The sequence below is a fragment of the Toxorhynchites rutilus genome, chromosome 3 (genome assembly GCF_029784135.1).
Source record: "Toxorhynchites rutilus septentrionalis strain SRP chromosome 3, ASM2978413v1, whole genome shotgun sequence".
Taxonomy (NCBI): Eukaryota; Metazoa; Arthropoda; class Insecta; order Diptera; family Culicidae; genus Toxorhynchites; species Toxorhynchites rutilus.
Genome location: NC_073746.1, coordinates 190,038,196 through 190,053,705, shown reverse-complemented (window position 1 = coordinate 190,053,705; position 15,510 = coordinate 190,038,196). Strand labels below are relative to the sequence as shown.

General features: G+C 42.1%; 2 protein-coding genes across 7 annotated transcripts in view; both read right to left on the bottom strand.

The window, feature by feature from the left end:
* Positions 1 to 5,345: 5,345 nt before the first annotated feature.
* On the bottom strand, positions 5,346 to 11,234 carry LOC129773756 (uncharacterized). The gene has a single exon (XM_055777402.1). It carries the CDS (start codon positions 11,232 to 11,234, stop codon positions 5,346 to 5,348), a length of 5,889 nt encoding a protein of 1,962 aa, XP_055633377.1.
* A 2,974-nt stretch (positions 11,235 to 14,208) lies between these two features.
* Positions 14,209 to 15,510, bottom strand: part of LOC129780339 (uncharacterized) — an 81,391-nt gene continuing 80,089 nt past the window's right edge. For 4 of the 6 annotated variants that reach the window (XR_008743889.1, XM_055788492.1, XM_055788493.1 and 1 more), the window contains 2 exons: positions 15,383 to 15,434; positions 14,209 to 15,317 (listed from right to left, as the gene is read on the bottom strand). The gene's annotated coding sequence lies outside the window, so the exon portion shown is untranslated. The remainder of the gene's footprint in view (positions 15,318 to 15,382; positions 15,435 to 15,510) is intronic. The other 2 variants (XM_055788495.1, XM_055788496.1) reach the window with 2 other exon arrangements.

Below are 15,510 nucleotides of genomic sequence, written 5' to 3'. Positions count from 1 at the left end.
ACCATGACTTCAATCGAATCCGATGTGTACAATGATTTTGTTTTTTTTATTTTTACGGAAATATTTTGTAGAATTTTTGCTTGGACCAGGACCAGTACGAGCTCGTTAATTGGGGATATCAACAAGTGTCAATGTTTGTTAGAAGCACACGAGTTAATGAATGACTAATTAGCGAACCCCCCATTAAAAAGTGTCGCAACCAGAAAACCCCCAATCAGCGAGCTTGTACTGTGCTTAGTTTTCCGATATGATAGTACTCATGGTATGTCTGGGAGATGTTTGCAATGTATTTCAAACATAAATAACTGATTTCCCTGTATATTTGGTGGATTTTCCAGATAATTCGAGAAGGACTTAGCGAAACGAGTGTTACCGTGTTATTATAGACATAAACTGGAGTCGCTTTTTACGCGGAGGGTACGTGCCACGTAAAACAAAACCACATAAATTCCAAAATCCGTTTAAAAACAAATCGCAAAAATTTCAAAATCCGTGTAAAATCAAACAGTGAATTATTAATTTAAAATGCAACCAATGTTCTAACAATTTAGAATTTTTGCATTTTTTTTTGTCCTGCCCAACGTATCCTTCCAGCTTTGATCACTTTCTGGATACTGGGTACGTCGGTGAGTTGCATAAGCTCGTGGTTCGTCCTTTGCCTCCATACGCCATCCTCCTGGACACCGCCGAGGATGGTCCGTCGTGCTTGGATCCGGAATCCAGCATGTATTTGGTTCTAGACGCATTGGGCCTGATTCTCCAATACACTCCACGGCGGAAACGAAATAAACGGCACGCCATTGTACTACGTTTTACGAGTTAGTGATGTGTCGAAGATAATAATGAGTTTTCAGGCATAATGAGCGCTTTTCAAATGAAAAATCATTAATGAAAATTACCTTCTTCGTATCAAACTGGTATTCAATATGAGTGGAAAACTTTTTTTTTCTTCATGTGATATAATAATCTCATACAAAAATTTTATCTGGAGATAATTTGATATTATAATGATAAGTTTAGTGGGAAACTAACCTCGTATCCAGATGTCGACACCGTACCGTTGTCATCGCGAATACGTTTCATTCCGGGCCTGATTCTCGAATACACTTAATACCAGGGACAGACATACAGCTGTACTTGCGTTGTACGTGTACAGCGTTGTACAGGTACCATCGTAGCATGATAGACATACTTTGGTTGTACATTGCACCGCATGTCAAATTGACAATCAGAAATTCGACCAATTTTCACCTCATGTTTCAATGAAAAAGTTTTTTATTTAGCGTCTGAACTATCAAACAAAACAAATAAGTTTCCAATCTGAGTTATTAACTCAAGAGAAAATTAATGAAAAGAATATTTACCAAGTGTTTTGATTCAGTTTGCTACCCACCACTAACCGTTTGTGGCGCTGCGCACAGTACAACTGTAGTCATGTACAACGGTGAAACAGGTCGGTACAGATACAGCGATTGTATCGAGTTGCTTGCATGGTTCTAGCGCTGTACATGGTGACAGACATACATTTTTCGAAGTACAGCTGTATGTCTGTCATAAGTATAACGGTGGAATAGAAATAAACGGCACGCCATTGAACTACGTTTTACGAGTTAGTGAAGTGTCGAAAATAATAATGAGTTTTCAGGCAGAACGAGCACTTTTCAAATAAAAAAAACAAAGAGTGGGTTATATCTGTGATATAACCGCAAGATAGACGTAGGACTACCGTTGGCTCGGTTATCATTTATTTGAAATTGCATCTGAATCAAATAAAAACGAATGGATGAATGATTGAAATTTTGCTGAAAGTTTTTCTGGCTAGTGTGTGGTTTTATGAACATAAGTATGGAATTGTTATTAACATAAAATTCAACTCTTCTGAACTTGTTGGGGGTCCCGAAACGAACCGATGGAATTTGAGTGGCCTTGTAAAAGCAACTGAAGATGTTTGATACATGATTTATTTTTGTTTTCGTGAGAATAACACGAGATTTTTCATGATCACTCTATGCACATAATAGAAACTGAGGGCGCCACTTCACGGTGAAAACGAAATAAAGTCTATATAAACTTGCATAAAATTCATTTCGTTTTTATCGTGATGTGGCAATTTTTCATGATCGTTCCATGCGAAAGCAGAACAGAAAATGATGCTATTGACGAATTTACGTTAGATTTACAACCAGATGGCGCAGTGAGTAAAATGATGATTTTTTGATTTTTTGGTCGTTCAAATTTTTTACAAAAATCAGAATTTATTTTCAGATTTCTCGGTTACACGTATTCTTTCTACGCTAAAAAGGTTAGAAAATCGCCATTTTACAATGTGGTATGCATATTTTGAAGAATGGCTCGGTATAAGTGTTGCAAATTGTTTGTTTCGTGTAGTAACATCACGTATGAACTGCTGTGCTCTTCAAATGGATGTAGATACTCTGCTGGAATGATGCTCAATAAATGGCATGGAGGTGAATATTAGGGAATGTCATGCGATAACATTTTCGCGACTTTGCTCACCAATCACATTTGAATATGCGATGGGATCGACCGAAGTGGAAAGAGTTGCAGCCGTCAAAGACCTGGGAATCGTGCTCGACAACAAGCTAAACATTACGCAGCATATATAAGGCTTTCACCGTTCTCGGGTTCATTAGACGCCACACTCAGGCATTTAGAGATGTCTATTGCCTCAAATCGTTGTATGTGTCTCTCGTACGCAGTATATTGGAATATGGAGTTACTGTTTGGACCCCATACCACGCTGTTCACATCGCTCGTCTGGAACGTGTGCAGAAAAGTTTCATCCGATATGCTCTTCGTCATCTCCCCTGGCGCAATGTTGGCTGACCACATATGAAGAACGCTGCGCACTGATTCACTTACCGACACTGCTAAAACGATGAGAATTTATCCAGAGACTGCTGATTTTCGACCTTCTTAACAACAATCTTGACTGTGCTGAAGTTTTGGGCAAGCTTCGAATCAACGCTCCAGGTAGAACAACCAGACAATTTGTTTTCTTCCGGCAAGACTAGACTAGAAAAACGATGAGTAGCTTGTGTTGCGCTAAAAATACTACAAAATCCTTCTTGTATCGGCCCTTACATTATCAATGATATGATCCAACTTAATATGATATCGATTTCATCACCATTATCCACAGTATTCATAACCTGTATGCATTATCAAACTCAAAATTTTCGAAGATTATCAATGATTTTGGTTCAATCGCGTGTTGAAATCATCGTAAATATACAAAGCTCTAACTTTCTTACCATATACTGAAGACATTTAATGTTTGAAATGAATCGAAATAGAAATAAAATGAATAATCACGACCGAATCTCAAATCAAACATCATCACTTGTGTGGTTCTGAACTCTAATGTAGGTGTTGCATGAGCTGAATCAGTTTTGCGTAAATTCATCAATTGGATTGCATCAAGGGAACACCAAGTAGAATGCGTAAATGCGAATATTCCTTCGCTTGGACACATTCACACGCAAACAATTTTTCATGACTGTTCCATGCGAAAGCAGAACAGAAACTGATGCGAGTGAAAGTATTCAAGCCTTGCATGTGTCCGCTATGGTTTCCCAAACACTAATGCAAGCGAGCAAAAGAAGTCGCAGCTTGCATGTATCCGCTATGATGGTTTCTCCAGGTGCCTAGATTTTGCGTCCGTGATCGGGAACACATTGCGATCACCAATCATCATCAATGAGCAATGATGATTTCAATAGCTTGCTATCAAGCAAATTTTAAGCTATTGAAACGATTTTTTGGACCAATAATACTTATGACAGACATACAGCTGTACTACCGTTGTACTTCGAAAATTGTATGTCTGTCACCATGTACAGCGCTAGAACCATGCAAGCAACTCGGTACAATCGTTGTACCTGTACCGACCTATTTTACCGCTGTACATGGCTACAGTTGTACTGTGCGCAGCGCCACAAACGGTTAGTGGAGGGTAGCATGAACAAACTGAATCAAAACACTTGGTAAATATTTTTTTCATTGACTTTCTCTTGAGTTAATAACTCAGATTGGAAACTTGTTTGTTGTGTTTGATAGTTCAGACGCTAAATAAAAAACTTTTTCATTGAAACATGTGGTGAAAATTGGTCGAATTTTTGATTGTCAGTTTGACATGCGGTGCAATGTACAACCAAAGTATGTCTGTCATGCTACGATGGTACCTGTACAACGCTGTACACGTACAACGCTAGTACAGCTGTATGTCTGTCCCTGGTATAAGGGACAATCATATAACTCGTTGACATTTTATCTTTCGGATGAAGTGATTATTATACCGCTCCATTCAGCCGGTAAAGAGGTATTAACGTGCAAAACATTGCACTCCAGCGTCACTCTCTCATTTTCGAAACTTTGAACTTACACCCCGGTACAGAAATGGAAGACGTAGTCTACATCGCTACATCGAAATCATTAATGAAAATTAACTTCTTCGTATCAAACTGGTATTTAATGTGAGTGGAAAACTTTGTTTTCTTCATGTGATATAATAATCCCATACCGATAATGTCTACGCCATCAGTGAAGCAGATGAATTGACTGGAACTTTTGAAAATCGTACCACGCAAGTTAAAAAGCCGCACATCTAATAACACCCTCTAACGCAGCTATACTCAACCTGCGGCCCACCGGACTTTTCTGGTTGGCCCGTTATCATTTTGTATGTGTAACAATCACGGAAACTTAAGAAATCATCTCGGAAACATGAGATGAGAATAATCGAGTTTGACACATTACACGATATTTCACATTACACATCTGCACATTAGTTAGTTAAATAATATTAATAGATAAAATATCTATTAAATATATTAAATCCGATCATTAGGGCTGTTGACGTTTGTGGATAAAAATGAAAATATTAATTACCTATTTTTTGACATATGTCTACGTCTTTCAGTAATGAAACCAAATCAGAAAACAGGTTACGTTTTTTTATGAAATAGTTTTAACGTTAATGTTCGGGCACGGACAGAGAAAGGCACTAATTTCTTGTAGCAGAGTTTTATTTGCTCAGCTCAAAAAATATTAGTTTCAGCTCTCTTTCTTCACTACACAATTCTGCCTCAGCGCTAGCTATTTATGGACTAGCTTATGAAGGACACGGTTTCTCGGACGGACGACAGCCGTACTCCTTTGGATGCTGCTAACCTCGAACGAATAGGTTAAATGCCCTAAGCGGATATAAATTCAAGCAGCTAAACAGCAGAATTCATAAAAAATTATAGCAATTTCAAAGATTACGATTGAATAAATTTTTCCACGTTTCCAGTAATAATGTAAATTTGTTTTTGTTTTCCTTTTTAACCCAAGTCTGACGGCTCCAATCCCACAGTTGATCGGTTGCCCAGCGGTGCTGACACTTCCCCCGCCCGTAACACCGGTACAGGTTCCTTGGACGATCCGGATTTACCGTCACTGATTTCCAGTACCGCCATATTCGCCACCGATCTGCGAAACACCCCCTTAGAAGTTTTCACGTTCACTTGTCGAATTCTTCCATCCGAACCTGGTATCACGTCCTCGATGATTCCACGGACCCAACATTTCCGGTTTGATCCATCCACCACGAACACCAGGTCACCGGTTTTTACAGGCTTCCTCTCCTCAAACCATTTGGTTCTTTTGTTAATCGTTGGGAGGTACTCTTGATACCAGCGCTTCCACATTTCATCAGCAAGAAATAACGACCGTTTGTACATGTCACGCAAGGCTCCCGCGTGGTCCATACATTCTTCCAGCTTCATGTCACCACCGGCACATGTTCCCCGAAGAAAATGGTTCGGAGTTAACGATCCTTCGTCTGCCAGTTCTTGAGGTATGTACGTCAGCGGACGAGTGTTAATAATATCCTCAGCTGCTGCGATGGTAGTTACCAATATCTCGTCGTTTAGTTTTCTGCCGTCGTCTAACACCTTCATCGCTTCTTTTACTGAGCGGACCATCCTTTCCCAGACGCCTCCCATGTGCGGCGTTCTGGGAGGAATGAAATTCCAGGTCGTAGTAGCACTTGTAATCCGCTCAGCACATTCTTGATTTATCTCCTGCTTCAGTTTCATCAATGCTTTGCACGCCCCTTTGAAGTACGTGCCATTATCCGAGAAGAATTCATCTGGCGCTCCTCTGTAACCGATGAACCTTCGAATTGACATAAGACACGACTGCGTGGTGAGGCTGAATACGACCTCGAGGTGGATCGCTCGAATTGCCATACAAGTGAAAACAGCTATCCACCGTTTTTCCTTCCTTCTGCCAGACGTCACTTCTATCGGACCCAGGTAGTCCACACCTACGCAACTGAAGGGACGTAAGTTTGGAGTAATCCGCTGGATCGGCAGCGGACCCATCAAGGGAACGCTGGGCTGGCTTCGGTGAACTCTGCACCACATACGCATCACTTGGCGTATTGTAGTACGGAGGTTTGTGATGTGAAATCTTTGACGAAGTTCATTAAAAACAGTTTCTCTGTTTGCGTGCCCAAACCTTTCGTGGTAAGATTGGATGAGCTTTCGCGTTACATTGTGACTGCGTGGGAGTACGATAGGGAATTTCATATCGAATGGAATGAACCCTGGCTTCTCCATTCGCCCACGCATGCGCATAACACCTTGTTCGTCGAGCATTGGCGTTAGCTTGTACAAAACACTTGAACGTGCGATTTTCTCCAACGAAGCATCAGGCGCCTTCTCAAGGTTTTTATTCAGTACTCTCATCTCATCGTAGAAACCCTCGTTCTGGGCCATCTTCCACAATGTAGATTCTGCTTTCTGGAATTCGGCCATCTGAAGAGGTTGTTTGATTGCTCTCATTTTTGCCCATGTGATAATCAGCGACTGTTGCTTATTCGTCGCCTTCACTGTGTGGACAGCAAGTCCTTCCTTCTTACGCCTCAGGTTACTGATAAAATGTTCGACGTGGGCGACGGTACGCACCAGTCGATTCCAATTCGAAATACGCTGTACATCGATCACGGGTTCCGTTACAACAACGTCATGATGCAGCACATGTGCTTTCCTTTCTTCATCTGTGTTGAGTGGTGGTAGATTTCTCGATGGCCAATAGTTCTCTGTCTCATAGAGGAAGTTCGGACCGTTGAACCACTGGCTGTTGCTCTCCAAGGGCGGCCCTTGCCCCCACTTTGTTAAAGTATCAGCAACATTAATTTTCGATGGAATCCAAAACTTCGTTAACTCCAATATCTCGCCCACTCTAAACGCCACAAACTGTTTATAATTGTGCTGATCGGAACGGATCCAGCTAAGCACAGTCTTAGAATCAGTCCAGAGAAATGTACGCTGCACTTTATAAGTATGGTTCGTGAGAATCGCTTGTTGCATCCGTGCCCCCAATACCGCAGCCATCAGCTCAAGGCGAGGAATTGATTGTTTCTTCAATGGAGCCACCTTGCTGCGTGACATGACCAAACTGCATCGCACGACGCCATGAGTTACTACTCGGAAATAAGCAACGCTTCCGAAAGCAAATTCGCTAGCATCCACGAAAATATGTAAGTCCATGGATTCCACGGCCGACAACACGAAATCTCCAATGTAACATCGATGAATTCGAACTGCCTCAACCTCGGCCAATAAACTCGTCCACTGCTTCCATTTTGTCCACGAATGGTCGTCGATTTCCTCGTCCCACTCGCAGCCAGTTCGCCAAAGGTTCTGAACCAAAATCCGGCCATGAATAGTAAAGATTCCCAGCAATCCCAAAGGATCGAAAAAACCCATTACTGCGCTGAGAGCAATTCGCTTGGTTGGTCTTACGGAACCATTGAGGTAGACTTCCAGGTTTTCTCGGTGTTTAGTAGAAAAGGAAAAAACGTCTTGCATCGGGTTCCAAATAATTCCCAATACTCGCTCAGATTCGGTCTCCTTATCACGATTAAAATGGATAGATTGAATGGCATTTCGTTCTCCCATGCAGTGCAGAACTTCTGGCGAATTAGAGACCCAGTTTCTCATTTCAAATCCACCCTTGGAGTGGATAAATTTCACCTGGTTAGCTCGTTCGACAGCCTCTTCGATAGTATCTGCGCTGTCGAAATAATCATCGACATAATGTTTGTCGATAATTGCTGAAGCTGCTTCTGGGTACAATGACGCGTATTCGTTTGCATTGCAATTTTTGACGAATTGCGCTGAACATGGAGAACTTGTTGCGCCAAAGGTTGCCACATCCATCACGAAGGTAGTTGGAGGATCGCTTGGTGATTTTCGAAACACGAAACGTAACGCCTGCTTGTCAGCTTCCCGGATTAACAGTTGATGATACATTTCTTTTATGTCTCCCCCGAAGCCAATCCTATGTTCCCGGAAAAGACTGAGAACTCCTACGAGCGATGTGAGCATGTCCGGTCCTTTCAGGAGCAGTGAGTTTAACGATATTCCATCGACTGAGGCTGCTGCGTCCCACACAAGTCGGATTTTTTCGGGTTTCTTCGGATGCAACACCACATTCAGAGGAAGATACCAGACCTTTTCCGGATTAGTAGTGGTGAGTTCATTCATGGTAGCACGGTGAGCATATCCCTTCTGTTGATAATATTCAATTTGCTGACAGACATTCTGATAAAGCTCTGGATTTTTCACTAGTCGTTTTTCCAAATGCTGCAATCGACGAAGCGCCATCGGTTTGCTGTCCGGGAAACGGGGATTATCGACCCTCCACAGAAGGCCGGTTTCAAATCGATTGCCTACACGTCTTGTTGTTTGCTCGAGTATCTCTCGAGCTCGTTTCTCCTCTTTCGACTCCCGCAACACGGCTGCCACTGATTCTTCTACCGTGTACTGGTTTTTGAGCAGCTCATGAAGCTCCTGATTGGTTACCTCGTGATGACCGACATAACAAACGTTATTGGAAATATTGTTGTTCTTCGGGCCATACACCGACCATCCAAGGTGGCTACGTACTACGATTGGCTCCCCAGGGGCTCCTATCTTAGCCTCAATGGGGGCGAAGCAGTGAAGATTGTTAAGCCCAATGAGAACTCCCGGTCTCTCGTCCTTATATGAAGCAATAGGAAGACCTTGCATAAACCTGTACTTCTTCGTCAACTCCGCGGCGTCCAGGGACTGTTTTGGTAGCATTAACTCGGCAACGGAACGTACTGTTTTCAACAGGAACTTTTCTTCTTCCCCAGTTGCGGATATCCATACGTTCATCCGCTTTGAGTCCTTTTCGATTCGAGAAATATCACCAGTCCACTTAATAGTAAGACTCTCTTGGACTCCTACGGCACCAAGCTGCTCCACTAGCTGCTTTTCCACGAGAGTAACGGAAGCCCCTTCGTCCAGAAAGGCAAGGGTTTTAACGGAATTTTCGCCGCAATGTAATGTTACCGGCAGCATTCTAAACATGACAGAATTATCCGTCCGAATGTGAGTGTTGATCGCTTCTTCATTTGGATGAAGGAGAGGGTGATGTCTTTCGTTGCATCGCTCGACGTCGCATTTGATCCTAAACTTACATGCTGCGTTTCCGTGGTCGTTGAGGCAAATCTTGCATAATTTCCAACGGGTGACTACTTGTTGACGATCAGCCACAGGCAGATTCTTGAAGTCTTGACAATAGCGTAAACGGTGGTCCGTACGTTGACAGATCTTGCAAGGCTTCGGGTTCGTATACACTCCTTCTCGTGGTTTAGGAGAATTGACCGATACTGAATGGTTGTATACCACACCTTTTTCCTTAATCTTTCCTCTGCTACTACTGCCGCCGCCCGATGATTTTAACTCAGGCTTAATTTCAAAACTAACATTTGCCTCGCAGGCTTCCGCCACTATTGCGGAAAGGAAATCTGTAAACGTTCGTAAAGTTATGATTTGATGCCTCTTCTTGAAGCGAACCCACTCTCTCTTATCGTTTGCTGGTAGTTTGTCCACAAGACTCTGAATGAGTAGGGGTTTTAAAAGGTGTTGTTCTAACTCCGCTGCCTCTAGATGCTCACAAAGCTGTTCGACAGTGTTACCAAAGGGAATGTACGTGACTAATTTATCGGATTTCGGTGGGTCAAGACGTTGCACCCGCTCAAGATGACTTTGAAGGAGCTGCTCAGGCCGGCCGTAAAGCTGTCGCAGCTTTTCAATCACCCTCGGCACCGATTTCGGTAGCAACAGCTGTCCGCGTACAGTCTCCAATGCCGGTCCTTTAAGACATTCTTGGAGCCGAACCAAGTTTTCTACATCCGAAAATCCACACGCTTGGTTGGACGCTTTATATGTGCCATAGAATAATGGCCATTCCTCGGGTCTTCCGGAGAAAATAGGAAGACGCTTAGCTACACTGCTTCTCGCGGCCAACTGACTCGTAGTAGGCCCCATCTGCTGCTGCTTCGCAACGGATCGGCCCTCTTCTAAAACGGGGTCTTGCTTCGGTTGATCTTCTGCTTCGTTATCAGTGTCATGCTCCGTCCATTCCGTTTCTGAATCGTTACCACCTTGTTTCTGCTTTTTTAGGTCACTCGATCCCGAAATCGTAACTGCGACTTTTCCACGAACATCTGGAACGCGTGGTGGCACCCGTGCATTCGCTCCGGATGGTCCTTCCATCGAATTGAAATCATCACCTATTGCTTGTTCCGGCTTACTAGGTCCAGTTTTTAGCGAGCTCAACTGTTTCTCCATATTTTCCATCATTCCTTTATACGAATCGCGCATCGACTTCATTCTCTCCAAATGGTGTTCCTTCTCTCGGAGAGCTTCTTCCAGCAGTTCTTTCTCTTGCTGAATTTCCCTTCTACGGATGTCCTCTTCCATCTGCATTCTCTTCTTTCTCATCGCCTTTTCAATCTCCCTCTTCTTCATCCTAACCAATCGTTCAACAGCCATTTCTTCTTCGAGCTTTCTTTGCTCTTCTTCCAGAGCCTTCAAAACGCCTTCCGGAATCGACACCGATGGTGGTTCAGATGTTACACTCGACTTATCAGGTTCATCTTCACCTTTTCTCTTCGTACTCTGCTTCTTCATGGTTTCTTGCCTTTTAAAATACTTCACTCCGCTTTCCTGGCAGGACTGTTCTGGACAGAACCATTTCTTCTCCTTTTGAACATCCGCTGTCACTCCAACGCATTTGAAGTGATACCATTGTTTACAGGAGTCGCATCCGACCATTCCGACATCTTCTTTCGAACTTAAAGCGCACAACCCACAGAGCGTTGCCGTATAATCCGTTTTCGATTGTGCCATCGTGCCAGACAAATCCGATAATCTTTTTTGAGATTGTTCGGGCACGGACAGAGAAAGGCACTAATTTCTTGTAGCAGAGTTTTATTTGCTCAGCTCAAAAAAGATTAGTTTCAGCTCTCTTTCTTCACTACACAATTCTGCCTCAGCGCTAGCTATTTATGGACTAGCTTATGAAGGACACGGTTTCTCGGACGGACGACAGCCGTACTCCTTTGGATGCTGCTAACCTCGAACGAATAGGTTAAATGCCCTAAGCGGATATAAATTCAAGCAGCTAAATAGCAGAATTCATAAAAAATTATAGCAATTTCAAAGATTACGATTGAATAAATTTTTCCACGTTTCCAGTAATAATGTGAATTTGTTTTTGTTTTCCTTTTTAACCCAAGTCTGACGGCTCCAATCCCACAGTTGATCGGTTGCCCAGCGGTGCTGACAGTTAAAATTTTTTTAGCTCTGAACGGGTTTTGACGTTTCCAATCGAATCGGAAATGTTCTAGAAATTTTCGGTACGTTATAATTACGGTTTCATAACCCATAAACGATATATATTAAGGAACATTGAAGGCATAAAATTTTCCTATCGTGTTCCCGTAGCCGGATTTGTATGAGCGAGATACAATATTTAAATATCACTGCTAATGAGACGAGCGAAAATCGGTCGCTTGAAATGCAAACGCAACCTATTCACAATTCATCAGCTTGAGCTTGAGCTTGGGTAGACTGTACAATTCGTAGTTGCCCTCCGTGATTGTCCTGAACCAACCAAATTGCACAAAAAACACACAGAATGACGCTTGGGACTAGCAAATCATTCTCTTTGTGTAATTTTCGGCGATTCGAGCTTTAAATTGTCAATAACGACGCCGGCCACGACCTTACAGTCACCAGGGGAAGGGAAGGAATGTTAGTATGATATTCGCCGCCCGAAGGCTAGAAGGGTCGCCTCTATAGCGTGGTTCCCTAGCGTTTATCATGGAAGGGATAGTTGTTAGTGGGAATGGTTAAGAAAAATCAGGATTCACTGCGGTAAGTGATGTGATTCTACGAGGGTCACTATTTATATTTCGGGAATAGGAAAAAAAAACAGATAGTTAAGCTGCGAATATATTTTTATTGTTTTTCAAAGTACTCACCACGATGATCGATACACTTGCATGCGCTTAAACCAATTTTCAAAGCATTTATTCCAATCGACACGAGCCCTTTTTTTGAGCGATTGTCAAATTATGTGGGATCCAACGTGAACATAATTTTCGCACAACTAAGTGTTCATGTAAAATCGCATATATGCTGGTGGAACTAATGCTTAGGGATGCCTCAATCTCACAATAGGTTACATGACGATCTTGCTTAATCATTTCGTGCACAGCATCGATGTTTTCTGGCACTACAGGATTTTGGACGACCTTCACGAAACTCGTCGGACAGCGAACTACGACCACGATTGAATTCACTATACCAGCGATACACAGTGGTTTTTGATGGAGCTTCATCGCCAAAAGTCAAATTAAGTTGATTGACGCACTCTTGTTGTAATAATCCACGTCGAAAGTCGTAAAAAATCATCGCACGAAAATGTTCACGATTCAGTTCCATTTTTTTGCCGAGACCAAACTTTCAACTAAATATAAAATAAACAAATAGCGTCCGTATGACAAAATGTTCTGAGTACGTATATCGTCAAAAATGTCAAACTTTACGATGGAACCGTCAGATGGACTCACATGACATCAGTGTTGCCAATTCCCGAAATATAAATAGTGACCCTCGTATAAATGTGTACTTTCGACCACTCGACGGAACCAAAATCCAAAAACCTCATGTGTTGTGACACGTGGCAGAGATTATGTTTAGGTATCCTGAGAAGGAAAGCCTGCAAAATTAACTGGACCGGCTAAATATGTGTTTATTGATCAATTCATCAAAAGGATTCTTAACAAATTTTCTCAGAACCACTCCCACGGTTCAGATGTGATACAAGACAAAAACTTATATAAAGGGCAAGCTTCGAAAATATACGAATGCCGGTCCACACCACTTCCGCATCCCTCCAGCCCTCCCCATCATCAACCGGAAGAGCAGCACCAAAGCTATAGTAGTCGCATCCCTACACCTAGCCCTAGAATTTTGTTTGTTTGCAGTTCGATACTCCATCCAAGAAACCAGAATCTTGTAAACAAGTAAACACTACTGAACATTATCAATCAACCATCCAATTATTTAAATTCCTATAACTTATCACGCGTACTTTTCATTGAAATAGCGACGGTGGAGGGTTAACTACGGGAAACCTGACCGTTTCGGCCTCTCAAACGGACCACCAAACCACACACTTCAAAAACTTCAAACACTTCAAAAACAAATGCATGAACGCAACCAACACAACCGCAGCACTACTCCCCCATCCGACGACAGGAAGAACCAGAGAAAAACGAGAGCAGTGCAAACCAGCACTCGTGCATCCTTAGGACCCGCCCCCAACACCAAATCATCCAAATCACAAAAGTCATTCCAAAGAAAAACTACCAGAATATATTAAAACTAAGAAAACTTATCTCATCATGCCTGCTATTCCTTCTGTGGTGATACCATCACTGCAGTACGCACAAGAGAGGCGAATGAACTGAAAAGTTTAAACCCTCTGAAAGCCAAAAAGAAGAAGAAGAAGAAGTACGCACAAGGTCTGAGTCAGTCGAACGAACGTAGAAAGCACTTCAAAACCATCAAAATAAATAAAATTATACGAATTTATTGCCACAGATGTTAGTGTTCTCTGTGGCAACAAAACACTACTGAACACCATAACACACACTTCGACACCATATATTCAAATACGATTCGGGACGGGCTCATTAAATTTATTCCACACACACGCACGTGCCCACACGATTACGAGACATTTAATAACGCGGAACAAAAACGGAATACAGCATAATAGAATCGAATGAGTCTAATAAATGCACTAATCAGAAACACTATATTTTCACTTATTTTTCAAACTTAATCCGTAAATCTAATTCATTTTCACAAAAACTGAATGCGAATGCGTTCGTGGTCCCCCTTCTCTCTCATAAATAGAGCATCGAGTGCAGAAAATAACCGTTCTCACTTTCTAATCAAAACACTCCACTTGCGAGGAAAATCACCAAAAACTTCACCACTATAAAATCAAGCTTTACATTTTCACACATTTCACCGATTTCGATAAACTCTAATTAAACTAGAACAAATCGATATGTCACATCAATCAATTGTACCCGGCATACGGCAGAGACCCGCAACCTATTCACAATTCATCAGTCATCTAACTAGCGACCAGACGACAGCAAGACTTTCGAAATGACCTTTCTCAAGGCCGAGTGTAAACAAATTTCCAAATTTTCCAAATAGTTTTCTATTCAAGTTTAGATGCTAATGAACTGATTATTTTTAAAGCCTCTATAATTCAAAACATCATCATAATTTAAGTCCTCTCGCTCCAGTTATCAGACTGCAGTCTTTTTCAATGCTTATTCGGTGGGGGCACCACGTCGATTTGCGTACCGTCAGGTGAAGAGTGTTTCTGTAATTTGGCATCACATCATATTTGAATCTGTACTGGGGTATGAGTTTGAAATTTTTGAAACGGGATCGTTAGGTTTGATGTGCAAAGTTTGGAGCGTTTGTACCTCTTTGTCAGTTGAACAAAGTAGTATGTCAATAACTTCATTTGGAGGTTGAAAGATGTTCGTTCGTCAGTTCTCCCATCCTTGTTTCGACACATACCTGCCCGTGGCACGAAGCGTTTTCGGGATACATTGAGTTTCTGGTAGAACTTTCGCGTTTCATGAGAATGGCGCAGCTATTCGTGTTCTTCGCACTCCTCCTTTTTTCCCTGAAATGTTGGGTTTGCTGTCTCCGCTTCTATCTATATCGTTCTACGTTCTGACGAGTAGCTTGACGCAGCTTTAGCTTCCGCACAGCGTTCTTCTCGTGTAGCACTTGCTAACACTCATCATCGAACCGCTCGTCCTCGTTTCACGTGTTCTAGGATGTTCTCCGCTACGCTGTTTATGGCTGTTTTAATCATGCTCCAACAGCCTAGAGGTTCAGCAGTAATACAATGTTCTTATTTTAATTGAGTTTTAAAGAAGAAGTACAATTACCTTTCTTCCTCGAAACCGGAAATGTAATCGAACAATAATTATGACTCAAAAACTGAAAATATATAAATTGAAGAGAAACCACGTTAACAATCATTTTTGTTTTTCAATTAACTGACTATTCTCTGTTG